The 16,154-nt window shown below is 35.3% G+C and overlaps 2 protein-coding genes across 3 annotated transcripts in view; one reads left to right on the top strand and one right to left on the bottom strand.

Annotated features, from left to right (window-relative positions):
- Positions 1-3,313: 3,313 nt before the first annotated feature.
- reep3a (receptor accessory protein 3a) lies at positions 3,314-15,623 on the bottom strand. The gene is made up of 8 exons (XM_079853058.1): positions 15,287-15,623; positions 12,406-12,478; positions 11,604-11,680; positions 9,621-9,741; positions 9,186-9,299; positions 7,107-7,245; positions 5,869-6,005; positions 3,314-5,651 (listed from the first exon to the last, which is right to left on the bottom strand). Exons 1-8 carry the CDS (start codon positions 15,316-15,318, stop codon positions 5,580-5,582), a joined length of 765 nt encoding a protein of 254 aa, XP_079709184.1. The 5' UTR covers positions 15,319-15,623; the 3' UTR covers positions 3,314-5,579.
- Positions 15,624-15,727: 104 nt separating this feature from the next.
- rgs7a (regulator of G protein signaling 7a) overlaps positions 15,728-16,154 on the top strand; it is a 60,686-nt gene continuing 60,259 nt past the window's right edge. For both annotated transcript variants that reach the window (XM_079853619.1, XM_079853618.1), the window contains exon 1: positions 15,728-15,812. The gene's annotated coding sequence lies outside the window, so the exon portion shown is untranslated. The remainder of the gene's footprint in view (positions 15,813-16,154) is intronic.

Genomic DNA, 16,154 nt, shown 5'->3' on the forward strand with positions numbered 1-16,154 from the left:
TCATACTTGCACTCGAATTGAAATGAATGGGAATGGGAAATTAATTTCATCTAGTGGTACTGCACCCAAACACAATCTTACAGAAAGCTACTTTTTTGATAACACAACTTCTTTAGATCTATGGCTTTGTTTTTAGAGTAAAACATGTATTGGAAAATATATATTTCACATAAAATTTTAATTGTGCATTTTTCATAACAATACACTTAAACTTCTATAACTTTGTTCACTTTCAGTTTTTACCTTTATCACTGTAACATTAATCTACCAAGTGTCTTCTTTAATAAGAGACCAAACTTTAGTCTTTGTAACCTTTAGAGATATTTGACAGTTTAATTTGGAAATTAAATTTTCCGGTCTCTGCCCAAAAAGTGAATAAATGGATTATAAAATGTGTCTTGATACAGTTAGTATATGAACTTATTTTAATTTCAATCCAAATAGCTTTGTCCTTTCAAAACTGCTCAAACTCAAATATGTTTAAAGGCACTGTACTTGGAAAGGAAACATTCAACCTTTTTCCATTATCATCTCGTCTTCACACTTGCTGCCTGCCTCTTACATTGCTAACCCACTCCAGGTGGAGTGGCGCTGGAGTCCTAGAGAGATGGTTGGGAATTGCAAAGGGGGCAAGAGGTGTCAGATCCTGAAAAGGCAGAAAGAGGAACCCGATAGTAGCTGGGTGATGGAGGTCTGGACCGGGGCAGAAGGGTCTGGGGCTTCGGGTATTGAGGGCAGGATTATTGGGGACAGGCTGAGGAGAGATGAGGGCAGAGAGCAATCTGACCCAGCGGGAGAGAGTGAGAGAGAGAAAGAAAGAAAGAGCGGGTGAGATGGGGCTGAAAAACTCAAAGAGAGACTAAGGAAAGGAATGAGATTCAAGGAATGCTGAAGAAACCACAAGGTCGAGAGAGAGAGAGAGAGAGAGAGAGAGAGAGAAAGAAAATTGTATGAATCTTTTAGCCTACCTAATGAAATAAAGCAGTATATGAGTTGCCTACCATTCATATGTTTTTTAATTAATACTTTTATTCGGCAAGGACACGTTCATCTGACAGTAAGATATTTATGATGTCACAAAAGATTTCTATTTCAAATAAATGTCTTTCTTTTGAACTTTCTATTCATTAATGAATCCTGAAAAAAAGTATCACAGTTTCTACCAAAATATTAAGCAGCACAACTGTTCTGAACATTGATAATAATAAAAATTGTTTGTTGAACATCAAATCACCACATTAGAAGGATTTCTGAAGGATCATGTGACACTGAAGATTGGCTGAAAATTCAGCTTTGCCATCACAGGAATAAATTACATTTTGAAATATACTCAAATAAAAAGTTATTATAAATTGTTATAATATTTCACAATATTACTGTATTTTTGATCAAATAAATGCAGCCTTGTTGAGCATAAGTAGCAAACTTTTGAATAGTAATATATTACACTTTAGAGACACAAATGCTACTCTTCTAAGCCTGAAACAATGATTCTAAATAAACTTCACCTGTTCATCGGTGAAGTCACTTCAACACAACATTGGGAAAGCACCACAGGGGACATTATCACTCATAAAACAAACACACGTTAACGTCAATACACAGTCTCACCTCTATTACTGTAAGCTCTAAAATATCACTCAATGTAAAACTGAAACAACAATTGATAAAGATCACCGCAAATGTCTAATGGGCCTTTAAGGCATGTTCCGGGTTCAACACAAGTTAAGCTGTGTCGACAGCATCTGTGACATTTTTAAAAACAAGCAAAACTTGTGTTTATGGTAATGCACTTAAAAAAGCCTATGGGGCAAGACATTGTATTAAAGGTTAACAATAAACATAATAACAAATACACTGTTTTAAAGTAAAGCAACAAGACTGAATGAAACATTATACTAATGTAACTACTCACAATCAAGTAAATGCTCAATCAATTAAATCGTACTGTTATTTTAGTATTATTTATATATTATAGTTTTTAATAATATTTTGAATTGGCTTTTATGTTTTTAGTTTTCATTAGTTTAATTGAGTAGTAATTTTATTTTAATTTTAATTATTTTTTTATTTTTTTAAATACACTACTATAGGTTTCATTTATTTTTCATTTCAGTTCTAGTTGTAGCTCAGTTTTATTTTACGTTTTTTTTTTCTGGTTAGTAATTTATTGCTACAACTGAAACTTATTTTTAGTTAGATTTTTCAAATTTTTGTTTATAGTTTAAATTTTCCATCTAATACTTGTATTGTATTGTATTTCATTTTACTTTATCAATTAACACAAATGTTTAATTTTAGTTAAATAATAACCCTGATCTGTAAAAAAAAATACCGGCATAGAAAAGAAAGTCCCAGTGATAAAAATGTGATTTGGACAACTTTACAGCTCAAATATCATTTATGTATGGAATAATTTAACCAAATAAAAGCACTTTAAAAAAGAATGAACTGCATGTTTCTACCTTTAATCCCTGCCTACCATCATAAATATGTCTCTAAGACTAAAGAAAATAAAAGTGTGTTTCAATCATGGTTGTGGACCAACAGGTAGCTTTACTCTTTCACTGATGTCTCCACAAACAAACTCGACCTCCTGACAGAAACCCATTTCTCTTTCATTCCCTCTCTTAATTCTCCCATCCTTTTCCTCTTCTCTTCCCCTCTTCTCTCTGATGGCATCCTAGACACAGGACGTCTCCACACTAAAGTGCTGAAAGACTTGGACACGTCCTGTGATAGAGACCGCGATGAAACAACTGCCGTTGGACCACACAGATACAGTGACACGCAAACTAAAACCTGCCTCACTATTTGCATTTATCAAGAACATGTACAGCATTGAGCAAGTCTTCGTGAAAAAGCAAAACAAAAATAAATGTGGTGTTTGCAGTTCAAGACCAAACTCAACACTGGGAGCTTGTTTGTGTGTCATTAACCTCTTTCTTCTTTATAGCCTAAAGGTGTAAATATATTCAAATCAGGTGGCTCCCCATAAAGGTTAAACACTCACATAAGCAGACATGACGGCTTTCAGATGCTTTAATCTAAAAGTGATGCAAATTACTCATTTTCTCTGTTCTGTTTTGCATGTTTGAAGCTGAAGTAATAAGATTCTTATCACTTCTTAGTATAGAGAAAAAAATATGCCTTTGCAAAGGTTTCCTAAACTAACTACAAGTGTTCCTTACTGTGCTGTCCAATTCAAGGGGAGACTTTGAAAAACAGAGCCTGACTGCTTCTAGTGGTCAATGGAGAAACTGCAGTATGACAGACATCATTAACTGGGTGCCATTAAGGAATTAACATAGGGTAATATGTAAAGCATTTATTTTATTAATAAACAGCCTTTCAGACATAGAGGAAGATAACGATTTAGGCTAACTTATAACTAATTGGTGACTGTATGTCTTAAACTGTATACACAGCGTTCCCATTATTTTGTTCAATACAATGAGTGGTTCATGACCTTTTCTAGTTGTTCCCAAGTACAGGATAATATTTAAAACAATTATAGAGATGTTGAAGCAGATCTTTTTTGTACCTTATATATTATTCCACAAGTTACTGGATATAAAAGATTACACATACTAGTTTACAAAAATATATTTAGTTTTTTATTAGTCTTGTCTCCAAAGAGAACCTCATCCGACATACTGATGTTTCACGCTTACATGTGGCATTCATAAAACGCAATATCTAGTCCATAAAATAGCTTTGAGCAAAAAACCCCCAAACATTCCTTGATGTTTCCATGACTTTTCCAGGCCTTTTAAAATTCCTTGGTATTTCCAGGTTTTCCATGAAAATCAAACAAAAAAAAACTTAGTTTTAAACCTTATTCTTTTAGGTCCAGGGTTTACTAACACATTCAAAAGAGCTCTTGGACACAAATCTAATCAACAAGTTTTCTCCATCACACAAAACATACCAACAACAAACTAAGACCCCCCCTCCCAATGCTCAGGCTTTTCCCACACATTTACAATTAACTGTCCAACACAAAAACGGACAGATCATTGCCACTGTTTACACATGTACAAACCACAATGTTTAACTTACATCTGTCAACTAGCATCAGATTCACTCTCCTGTCATGCTTCGCAAAGATAAATCTGGAGTGTTTTGGTCAAATGTTATGCTGATCAGTGCATTTTGTTATTTAAATTTAAGGCGACTGAAAAATGTTTGCACGACGGACTAAATACAGAAACAAGCATGATTAAAATGAGTGTACATCACTAAAAATAGATTGCACAAAATGTAAAAAGACGACATTCAAACTTAAATGTATTTGGAAACATCTTTTAAAAATACTGTTAAGACTGAAAACAAACTATTATTTCATAACAGATTTAAAAGTTAAAGGAATACCCAAAAAATCAGGAAAAAAAAATCATTTACCAATCCTCATGACATTCCAAAGCTATACAGTAAGACTTCTTTTGATCATAAAAAGATAAGTTTTGAATAATATCCTGGTTATTTTTTTTTTTCAATATAATAAAATATTCACTGAAAATCTTCCCCTACACTGAAGTTCTGAAATGAACCAGTGGTGAACGGTTTTGTTTCAGAATTTCAGAAAAGAAAATTATGAGTGAATAACAGTTAAATTCACAGAGCAAAGATCAAATGCTGTACCAACACTGAAATTGAGAAAAATGGGTTCAACATTTTTGTTTGAGTGAATCTGACCATAGTTGAGCCAAACCCATCTGAGAAAGGACAGCTCATAGTCTAAGAAACCTGATTTAGTCAAATGGACCCCTTTTATGACACTTCTATTGTGCTTTAGTTTTCATTTTGGAGCTTGCTTGACAGACAGAATCCCCTTTCACTTTAATTATACGGAAAAAAACATATTCTCCAAAAATATTTCTTTTGCATTCCATTGACAAAATGGGTTTAGAATGAGGATTAATAAACGATGACATCATTTTTATTCTGGGTGAACTAAGGAAATTGTAAACATTAACATGCTGAAACACCTACTGTATGCATACACAAAAACCTGCTATAACACGCACACTCATTTTTAGTTCATTTTTTTTCTGCTCCATTTCATTACTGCTAAAGCAAGCTGAAAGGTGCACGCTACAGTAACCTTTGACACCTGCCCCTGTAGAGGGAGAACGAGGACACCATGATACCCGTGCTACTCTGCGTAACAAGAGATGTCTCTACAGAGGCAGGTTCAGGTCAAGTTACAGATCAGATGCGCTCGGATCCATTTTTAAATACGATTTTTAGTACATTCTTAGTCTTCCTGTACTCATACTAGACTTTGGTATTTTTTCTGAACAAATAATGCTGCATGCAAGATCATTCATCACTCTGCATCATTGTCGCTTGTATTGTAGTATTCCTCATGTGTAAATCACTTTGGATAAAGCATCTACTAAAAGTATGAATGTAAATGTCAGTTCATGCTAAGTCTTTATGTAGTTTGTAGTGTTTAGTGCTGCTTTGAAAGAGCATTATCTTGCAGAATTGCATGACAAAAGTTGAGCATTTTTAAACCGAGGATTAGACTGCAGTTTTGATGCTGATCCCGTCTGTGAGTTTGTATTGGACAATCAAGGATGGTCAAAAGTGGATGTAACCAATTGCCGCCTTCGGGGTTTCAGCTTCAGAGAGCCATAGCGAGGCTTTAAAAAAACAATACAACACCAATACACATAGTTAATCTTCAGTAAATACAACAGTGGGGTTTTAATACCTGAGACCCCCAGGGAAAATGTTTGTATTTTGTATTGAGCTTTAGATTATAATTAGTGCTGTCGAATCAATTAATCGCGATTAATGGATTTGACAGCACTAACTATAATAGAATTGAACAGAAAATGTTTGCATGTAGAAACATACCTCTTTGCGTGCTGCTTTGGCACGGGTGAGTTTGACACTCTGAGATCTGCGCAGGCCCTTCTGGACTGACGCCTCGTCTTCAGAGAATACTCCATCTGTTTCCTCCTCATGCCCCTCCCCTGCTCGTTTATATGGCTCTGTTGGAGCAGATGCACAGAGGAAGCAATAAAGATCTCAAACAAGAGGAACTGAACCTTGAAGGATTAGTTTACCCAAAAAATGAAAATTCTATCATTACTCTCATGTCGCTCTAAACCCATTTTCCCATTTTGTGAATTTGTGGAATGAAAAAAAAAGAAGAGAATTTTCAATACAATCACAACAAATATATATTAAAGCATCAGGCCTCAAAGAGGATGTAAACGCACCATGAAAAGTATTGGAATATAGTGGAAAATGTTTATGGTGCTTACTTTTATTGTGAATTTGATCATCTCTATGAAAGAAAGGCATATGGGTTTGGATTGATATGATGGTGAGTAAATGACCGCATTTTTTGTCCAAAATGAATACATGATGTTTGCTAACTGCATGATTTGTATTCTTACAACAGTATATTTCTTATTTAGGGAAAAATCTGATTTATTGGAGACGTCCAAATAGATTACTTAGGCGCGCCGAAAGAACAACACAGATCTATGTATCATCTTTTTACTCTTTTAATTCCTTTTATACCTGTATTATATTTATATTTCTTTTAATTCCTTTTATAACTGCTTTAATTTTCCTTGCTTTTATTTTGTGATTATTTGAATTCCTTTCTGTGTAAAGCACTTTGTATTACCATAGACATAGTGTATGAAATGTGCTATATAAGCAAACTTGCCTTTTTACTTGGACAGTCACCTGATAACAGATTACTCTAAATTGTAATGCAGAAAGAAAGAAACATGCATTTTCTGTAAAGCTGCTTTGAAAAGATATGTATTGTGAAAAGCGCTATACAAATAAATGTGAATTGTTTGAACAGCTAGACTTTCCATCAGTTTAAATAAGGATTATTTTTCAATCCTTTTTCTACCACTAGAGGGAGACATACTGTTATAATTATAATAATGATGACAGACAATGTGCTCCACTAGGGTTCATCTGCCCTTGAGGTCTTAAAATGCAAATTTTGACTCTTACAGCTCATTTGTTTCTTTAGTTAAATCAGTATGCGGTAATTTTTCCTAATTACAGAATCAATCATTTATCATTATATAATCAGAAATGATGTCATTAGAGCGTGTGCTCACCAGAATCGACAGCGCTAGGGTCAGCAGGCTGAAGGGCCCGTCGTCGGCTGGGGCTGGAGAAGGCTGACTGCTCAGAGGGGATCTGCGTCAGGTCTGGAATACTGAAACTCCTCAGACGTTCACTGATGGCACCCTGTCCCTGTGACACAAGTCATGTGATCAGCTTTGTCACTATGCATGATCTATGGTATACAAGGGCATTGAGTGAACACAATTCAAGAACCAAAAAGCCTTCATTTGTGATTGCTTTTATTATACACAATTTTTATTTAACTTATCTGAAGGCATCGACCAGTTAATAATGGTTTAATGATGTGCTGGTGACAGGTTACAGCAGATCGAAAAAGAAAGCAAGTTACCTGGGACAGGTGCAGAAGCTACTGCTGGAGATTAATTTAGCATGTAGACAGAAAGAGAAAGGAAACATGAAGATTTGCACTAGATTTTTACAATTTTTTGAAGAAAACGTGAGTGGTGATTAGAACAACATTAGCAACTGCATAATGTGGCAGATGGTTACCAGGGTGTTGCTATGCAGTGATTTTAGTGTGTTGCTATGTGGTTGCTAGGGTGTCAAAAGTCAAAAGAGCCCAAACCTAGATGTTTTTGTCTCTAGATATGAGCAGTGGACTTTAGCAAGCACCACTACTAAAAAACAATAAAAAACAGAAGAGCACTAGTGTTGGCGATTTTCTTTTAAGAATCAAACATGGCCAGACATTAAGTTTGAAAAAAGAAAAAGAAAATGAGAGAACAAGAGAGGCAATAGTGAAGAGCACATTTAATATTTACTGAGTCACTCTTGTTTTCATTTCCATGCAGTATCTGTCTTAATATATAAATAATATATAACAGAAAAAATATTGACCTGAAACTATTTTAACAGAAGTACACTGAACAAAATTATAAACGCAACACTTTTGTTTTTGCCCCCATTTTTCATGAGCTGAACTCAATTCTATGTACACAAAAGGCCTGTACTGCCAAATTCTCTAAAACGCCTTTGGAGACAGCTTAAGGTAGAGAAATGAACATTCAATTCACAGGCAACAGCTCTGGCGGACATTCCTGCAGTCAGCATGCCAATTGCACGCTCCCTCAAAACTTGCGACACCTGTGGCATTGTGCTGTGTGATAAAACTGCACATTTTAGAGTGGCCTTTTATTGTGGCCAGCCTAAGGCACACCTGTGCAATAATCATGCTGTCTAATCAGCATCTTGATATGCCACACCTGTGAGGTGGATGGATTATCTCGGCAAAGGAGAAGTGCTCACTAACACAGATTTAGACAGATTTATGAACAATATTTGAGAGAAATAGGCCTTTTGTGTACAAGAAAAAGTCTTTGAGTTCAGCTCATGAAAAATGGGGGCAAAAACAAAAGTGTTGCGTTTATAATTTTGTTCAGTGTATATATATATATACTACTACTATTCAAAAATGATTTTTTTAAAGAAATTAACACTTTTATTCAGCATGGATTCATTAAATTGAGCAAAGGTGACAGTAAATACATTTATATTGTAACAAAAGCTGCTGTTTTTTTAACTTTCTAATCATCAAAGAATCCTGAAAAAAAAACTTTTTTAACATTGATAAATAATAAGAAATGTTTCTTGAGCAGCAAGTCAGCATATTAGAATGAATTCTGAAGGATCATGTGGCACTGAAGATTGGAGTAATGATGCTGAAAATATTCAGATTTGCCATCACATTAATAAATTACATTTTGAAATATATTATTAGTTATTTTAAATTGTAATAATATTTCATAATATTATAGTTTTTAATTGTATATATTTTTTTAATTTAACTAACAAAATCAAGTTCCTTAATATTTCAAAAAATCTGGTATACCCTTTCCTATAAATTCTTTTTATAAGCAACAAGAGCTTAAAACAGCATATCAGAAATGTCTGTAAAAAATGAAGTAATGTATCAATGCAAAAAAATGTCTCTGTTTACATGGAATGAAAGCTGTTAGCTGACCAAATCAGCTTAGTTAGTTAGATTAGCTCAAATGCCCAGTATAAACAGAGCATGAGTGTATGGATGAGCACATGTGTCTGTGTGATACCTTCACAGCAGCAGTAACAGCAGCAGTAGCCGCGATAGTGAGACCCTGACGCCCGAAATTCACCATCGTCTCATAACTCTTCTCTCTGGCCTGGACAATATAGTCATCAATATCCTGCGAAACAATGTAAAAAAATCTATAAATCTATAATTAAAATTCACCCTTAACCTCCAACTAGGACTTTGACAACAAACAATTACTTAGGGAACGAGATATGCAGTTAAAGGAACCATGGAGTTTTAAATCATAGTTTGCAATGATCACATAATCGAGACATCCAACTAACCCAATCCATCTGTTTTTCTCTTAACGTTATTTATGTAATCATTGATTATGTAATCCTACTGACTCCATAATACATTTCAGTATGACTGTGTGTTCACTCTCAGTGAATGCCTATTCCCAGGGAACCTGATGATGTGTTAGGGTCATTACCCTTTCCTTGGATGCCAGCATAGGGTGTAGGAACTTCCGGTAGAGGACACTGGCTCCTCTGGTGTAGGGAGAAAGCAACCAAAAGACGAAAGCCATTTTCAGTTCGTAGTAAACTGGAAACCTAAAACATAGTCAAGTGCAATTAACGTGAAAATAGAGGGATGACGGAAGACAAAAAGAATGAGTTTGAGTTAAACTTTCTCTACGATCTCTAAAATACCTTAAAGGGTAAGTTCACCCAAAAAATGTAAAAATTGTCAATTACTCACCCTCATGTCATTCCAAACTCGTAAGACTGAAGAATGAAGATATTTTAATGAAATCTGAGAGATTTCTGTCCCTCCATTGATAGTCTACGCAACTACCACTTTGACACTTCAAAACAAAAAGATCATTAAGAGATAATAAAACTAATCCATATGAATTGGGCGGTTTATTCCAAATTTTCTGAAGAGACTCGATCACTTAAGAAGATTAACAGATTTAGGCTTTTATAATATTCACATATAAACATTGATCAGCGAAACTAAACAGAAGCTCAACCAAACCTCATTGGTTCTCACAGAGAACTGGCATTTCGGCATACTTGTGTGTAGGCTGTATCTGAAGCCCACAGTATACTTTGCTTACGCGCGTTCCGCCCCGTCTCGGAGCGCACACACAGGAGGCCGCCTAGGGAACAATGTCTCTTTTGTGGCTTAATATGCTATTAATAACACTGTTTAATATAAAGCACATCCCGCAGTTTAGCAACAGTAGACTGCATTTTATAACACTCACTTGTTTGGCTGTTTTGGATGTCAAGTTTGGGGTTTTAGGAACGAAAGTGCCTAGTGCCTAGTGCCTGTGAAAGTGCCTAGTGCCTGTGAAGGAAGGGAAAGTCTGCTGGATGGAATGTGGCAGCGACATCATAATCTTTTTATGTCAATTATCTTGTTTTCATAATTGTTGGAAGCCAAAATCAAAATCAATTACGATTAATCACACAAGCCCTACTAAATGGTTCTCGCAAAAGCTCAAACATGCTGCGTAACCACTGATCTATATAATGACATAGATCAGTGTGCGTAACACACGAGAACAAACCTCATTGGTTCTTGCACGTCAAGCAAGCATGCTCGAGCTTCCATTTACCATATCTGATATGTGTGTTGTTGATGAATATTTATATGTGAATGAATACAAATAAAGCGATCGTGTCTCGTCAGAATATTTGGACTAAAACGCTCAATTCATATGGATTCGTTTTTCAATCTTTGATGGATTTTTGGAGCGGTAGTTGCGTGGACTGTCAATAGAGGGACAGAAAATATCTTCATTTGTGTCTTACGGATTTGAAACAACATTTGGGTGAGTAAATGATGACAGAATTTTCTACATTTTGTAAAGGTGAACTGTCCCTTTAAGCAACAAATAAACAGCCTTGGTTGATTGACATAATGAAACTATATCTGTTAATAGACTCAAAAAGTCAATAATTTGCCAAATTAAAGTGATATTATATATTTGTACATTTTATTTTTTAAATTATTGTTATTTATTTATGTTTTAGAATTTTTAGTGCAATGTTTTTTAGTACCCTTTACTATAGAGTACAGTTTTATCCCGAGCTATCCATACAAATAAAGCTGATCTAATTTAGGAAGACCCGAGCCAGTGAAAGCACAGCTGAACGTGTTTTTTTGTTTTGTTTTTTTTAATGTCACGAAACCAATGAAATGCACTAAAATGTAACTGAACTGAAACTGAACCTAACAGACTGGTTCCCCTAAGTGGCCTGAGGAAAATAAACGGAGCTCAAAATCTGCAAGTGCAACAGATAAAAGCCCTTTTCATACACCACAAAGGCTAGACAGTGAAAAGCCACACAATAGAGAAGAATTGCAAAATGTTAATAAAACCACTTGATGCACAATTACTCCATGCAATCCAATAGCAATCATTTGTCTCTTTTCAGACAATGAGAGTATGTACAGTGTTTACCAAGCCAAAGAAAGGTCTGTGATGGTCTCCACCACTGTGTAAAGTGCAAACACAATCCAGTACATCATCCATCGCACCTGTAAAACCACAAACACAAAATGTTTGTTGAAGGTATAGAAGAGATAATACAAAAACACACCACGGAGGACCGTTTAAAGGTTCAACTTTTGGCGCTCTAGCGGTTAATAAAGAAACTGCATGCGTCTTGCAGAAGAATATTGTAGCAGAGCTACTTCTCTCAGTTTATGTTTATGACGAATCACGCAGGTACTTCGCAGCGGTTGTTGTCTAAACTAGTCTGAATATAAACACTTATTATAGGCGTATCATAGCGATTCTGGATAAGGAAGATGGTACATTCATGATGTAGGCTACTCGCTCATTACATACATTTTGTAAATTTTAAACAAAAAGTTACATAGTGTACCTTTAAATATTACAATATATGAATATTAATAAATTACTATATGGTGTATATCAAAATTCTATGGTATCACCATCACTATATACCATATTATATTTTGTAAGGAGAGAAATGGAAGTAGCTGGAAGAGACCATAAAGTGGGGATGCATGGCGGAAGCAGGACAGGATTAAATTGCTAAACAGTTCAGGGTTTAGTTACTGACAGCAACTGCCATATACTAAGTGTAACTGGGATATACAAACAATACAGCTAGAGCTCTCCATCTACTCTGGCTGTTAACGTTCTCTGAACTCAAATATTAAGTGTCGGTAGAGCATCGCTGGGTAATGATATGCATTTGATTTTGTCTTGTTTGTTCAAAGAATTGAATACTCACATATTCTTTGACGTTCTTGGATTTGACAGCTTTAAAGGAGTAGTATGCAGGATACAGCGTTCCAAACACAAGACTGTGAGAAAACACAAACAGGCATGCAATTGAGACTACTGTATTCTAAAATGCCTGTTATAGGCAGGCAAACAAATAAAGGTTCAAGCTGACAGTAACAGTCTTTACAATTAGGGACATATGTTATATCGATTGATCTATATGGGTTATCAGCCAATATTAGGGATTTTTTTTGGGACATTTGGTTTACCTTTGCCATCATCTAATATTCACATAATCTTTCAAATTAATACTTTATTTTAAAACAGTAAACATTTAATAACACTGTCTTTAGACAATCTTGAAGCTGATATCTTTTTTTCCTATTGTCGTGGTGCCTAAATTCACTTATAGCATTTAAATGGATTTATCTTTGTTCTTGGTGTTTTATTTTTTGATTTATTTAGACAAAATAGTGTAGAACCAGAATTTGAATATCCCCATGCACAATTTTGTATGAAATATTACTAATATTTAGCCTAACATTCATTTGGATGCCCACCCAAATGGCAAATACAGCCTTTACCTTTGGTTACATGCCAATAAAATATTAAAAATGAAACACTGATCATTCAAAATGCTCTGTTAATTCTACAAATATCTATTTATTCATGGTTTTTGCATGATGACACACCTTTATAGGAACGCCCACCTGGAGGGCAAAACAAGGCTTTTCTCCATTGCTTGCCAGTTATTTTTTACCAGGTTTGTACTAAGTTCTAATGTAGTAAGACAGTGATATTAAAAAGACCAAATTAAATATACATCTTATTAATGATGCATACTATATACAGGCAAAAAGATGAACCCAGAGTATAAACGCCAAGTGCAGTTTCTCATTAAGATTTTTTTCCATAGAAAACCATTATAAGAAAATGCCATTTTTGATCTCACTGTCTCAGGCACTTTTTTTATTTTTTTTTTATTTTTTTTATGCTATGCGTTTTAGAATGTCCTGCTGTTTTTAGATATTTAAATACAGCAGCAGGTGCTGTATCTGGATCATGATTCACAAGTGCCCAAAACTTGCATTTTGTTCACATATTTTAGTTTTTCTTCTTTTGAGAGTTGATCTAAATATGTGTGGCTTGAAACAGATGGAAAACTGACAGGCAAGTGCTGCAGTTCTATGGACGGTTTGCCCTCTAGGTCTCTGTGGCAGTCACATGACTGAAAACTATGAATAGTGAGGATGAGATTGAAAAAAAAAAAAAAAAAGAGCATGTGGGGTTTTTTTTTTCACCCAAAGAGATGCTGAACACCTCACTTCAGTAAACACACAGTAAATCCACGGCCTTCACTGTAACCGGCCTGTCTTTCCCTGGACCATGTATTTTCCAGTAGCTATGGGAACGACAGCACTGCCTGATACCGTCTAAAGTTATGTGCATTCATGGGTGTGTGTGTGTGTGTGTGTGTGTGTTGAGGGACTGTTGGATGGATTCCATTTATTGCGTAACCGTTTCTCCACTCTAAAACATCTCTACCATAAAGCAAAATAAGTGTTGAAGTCAAGAGTAGAGGTAATTTCTTATTTCAAAACAAAAATTATAATTTGTAATTAAACAACTTTAGCATCACCAAGTCATTTTTTCCAAACAGAGCCCTGCCTTGCTTTTACTACTAGTCAGAAGAAAGTGTTTAAACGTCGAATGCTGTGAGAACACATTACAGTCACAATGGTTTAGTCATGCATTTCCTATTACGCTGTTCGCTGGGAGAACTTGTGAGGGTAAAAAAAAAAAGAAGGTAAAAAAAGAAATGCGCGTGATGTTACTGCACATCTCTAAAAACAGCTAGGCCTTGTTTGCCATCAGCAAATAATTCATCATGTTAACTACCAGTAAGAACACAAAAAGCATTTCAAAAGACCTTTAGACTTTGAAACTGACTATAACATAATATAAGATGTATTTCTATCAGTGACGACCAGAGACCTTATCTCTTACATTGTCAGTACACTAAAGATAACCAAACCCACAGCAAACAGCTCCAAGTGAGATGAGGCACAGAATGTGCTTTCCTGTGGTGACCTTTCCGCAAAGAGAGGGACACACCTAACGTAACATATTAAGGTCCAGCAGGAAAACAGCAGTTCCTCCTTCCTTTGCAGACAGGGACGTTAACCAAAGCAGGTCTCCAGCCAAAAACATAATGGATTTCCTGTTCTACTCCACTACGGCAGCAAGACTGATGTCTTTTTCTGCTTAATTTGTGAAATTTTATCATGTTTGAATCAGGGGTTCATACAATTTCTTACCCGTGAATTGGTAATGATTTTTTGTGATGACTGTATTAGGATTTTGCACACTCAAAAATAGTAATATCTCTCATCTCTAGCTGATAAAATACTTCAGATCTGAAGAAAAAATTATATTGACTGTAAACATTTCCATGACCGTTTAAAATTGAATTGATTTCCATTACCTTTCTGGGCCTGAAAATCAAACTTACATTTCCTGGTTTTAGATTTTTCAGGACTGTGGGAACTTTGTTGATTGTGAAAAAAAACAAAACATGAAAATACTGCAGTGTTGCAACATTATTATATTGGAGACAAAACGTTTTTTTAACTGAAGCATGTTGAGGTTTTTTTTTTCTTTTTTTTTCACTCATGGCCAAAAGCAAATACACGACAATAAACAAGAACATTAAGATTTGTTTTATGGATTTATAATACTATTTTGAATGATAACATATATAGAGGCAGACAATACAGTGTGCATAGATTTGATCAGTATCTAAATGCACAGTCAGCAGTTTTTCTAATAACAGTTACTGTTACATGTAAGCTCAGAAACAAAGCAAATCTTTTAAAAAAAATACTCACACGATGACCCTAGATATAATCCACGACACCATCTTCCAACCTGTTGCACTTTCAAGTAATGAGATTCGCTGCAGGTCCTGTCCAGATGTATAAATTATTCAAGTAAACTATAACTAACAATAACTTTTGTCTCGCTTCTCCAACCGCTAAAACTCAAACATTGAGTTCCTGTTTTTAACGCATACGTTCTGATTTCAACAAGTCTACACGATGACATCGTTATTTGACAAATAAACACTCGTTTTAGCTGTTGTTATCTCCCTACATTATGTCCCGTTGTGTTAATCGACTATGTAATGTTTTTCTTCTTCGTTCTTCTCATGTCCTTTCGGACTAGGAACGATGTCAGTTTGATTGATGGCTCGACTGGCCACTGATTGGACGGAGCCACTGGTTTGTTCCGCCTTCTGCGTTTGCTGATTGGACCACTGACTCCAAACAGGGTCACTGGGCGGAGCAGTGCAGAGCAGGCTTGTAGTTGCACGCTGGTTGCGTACTAGGATGAGAATGATTGAGTTTGTGGCAGGTAATTTTTTTTAAACATTTTCATATGAAGATGTTAAAATATTCTTCGATGGATGGATGGATGGATAGATATTTTTATGTATTTAATGGACGTATTGTCGTGTAGTAGTTTGATGGATGGGATGTATTCTGAATGCAGGTTCAAAACAGGTTCATTCTCAAGCTGATTTGCTTTTGCTCAGGGTTGGGGAGGGAACGTTCTCATTCTAGAGAGCAGTTTATTGGACAAAACTTGGATGCTCCTAAGTGTTAGATAAGACATACAGATTTTTGATCCATGGTACATGTTCTAAAATATAATTTTGACATCTTTAAGAAGTAGGCTACACTAACATATAGATGA

The sequence above is a fragment of the Squalius cephalus genome, assembly GCF_949319135.1.
Source record: "Squalius cephalus genome assembly, chromosome: 20".
In the NCBI taxonomy this organism is placed as follows: Eukaryota; Metazoa; Chordata; class Actinopteri; order Cypriniformes; family Leuciscidae; genus Squalius; species Squalius cephalus.

What these genes read in the sequence shown, in the direction of transcription:
- reep3a (XM_079853058.1), bottom strand. Translation starts at nt 15,318, where the DNA reads ATGGTGTCGTGGATTATATCTAGGGTCATCGT. An exon ending in ATTATATCTAGGGTCATCGT is followed by an intron (nt 12,479 to 15,286) that starts GTGAGTATTTTT and finishes GTTTTCTCACAG; the next exon opens with TCTTGTGTTTGGAACGCTGT. An exon ending in CTGTTACTGCTGCTGTGAAG is followed by an intron (nt 7,246 to 9,185) that starts GTATCACACAGA and finishes CTTGTGTCACAG; the next exon opens with GGACAGGGTGCCATCAGTGA.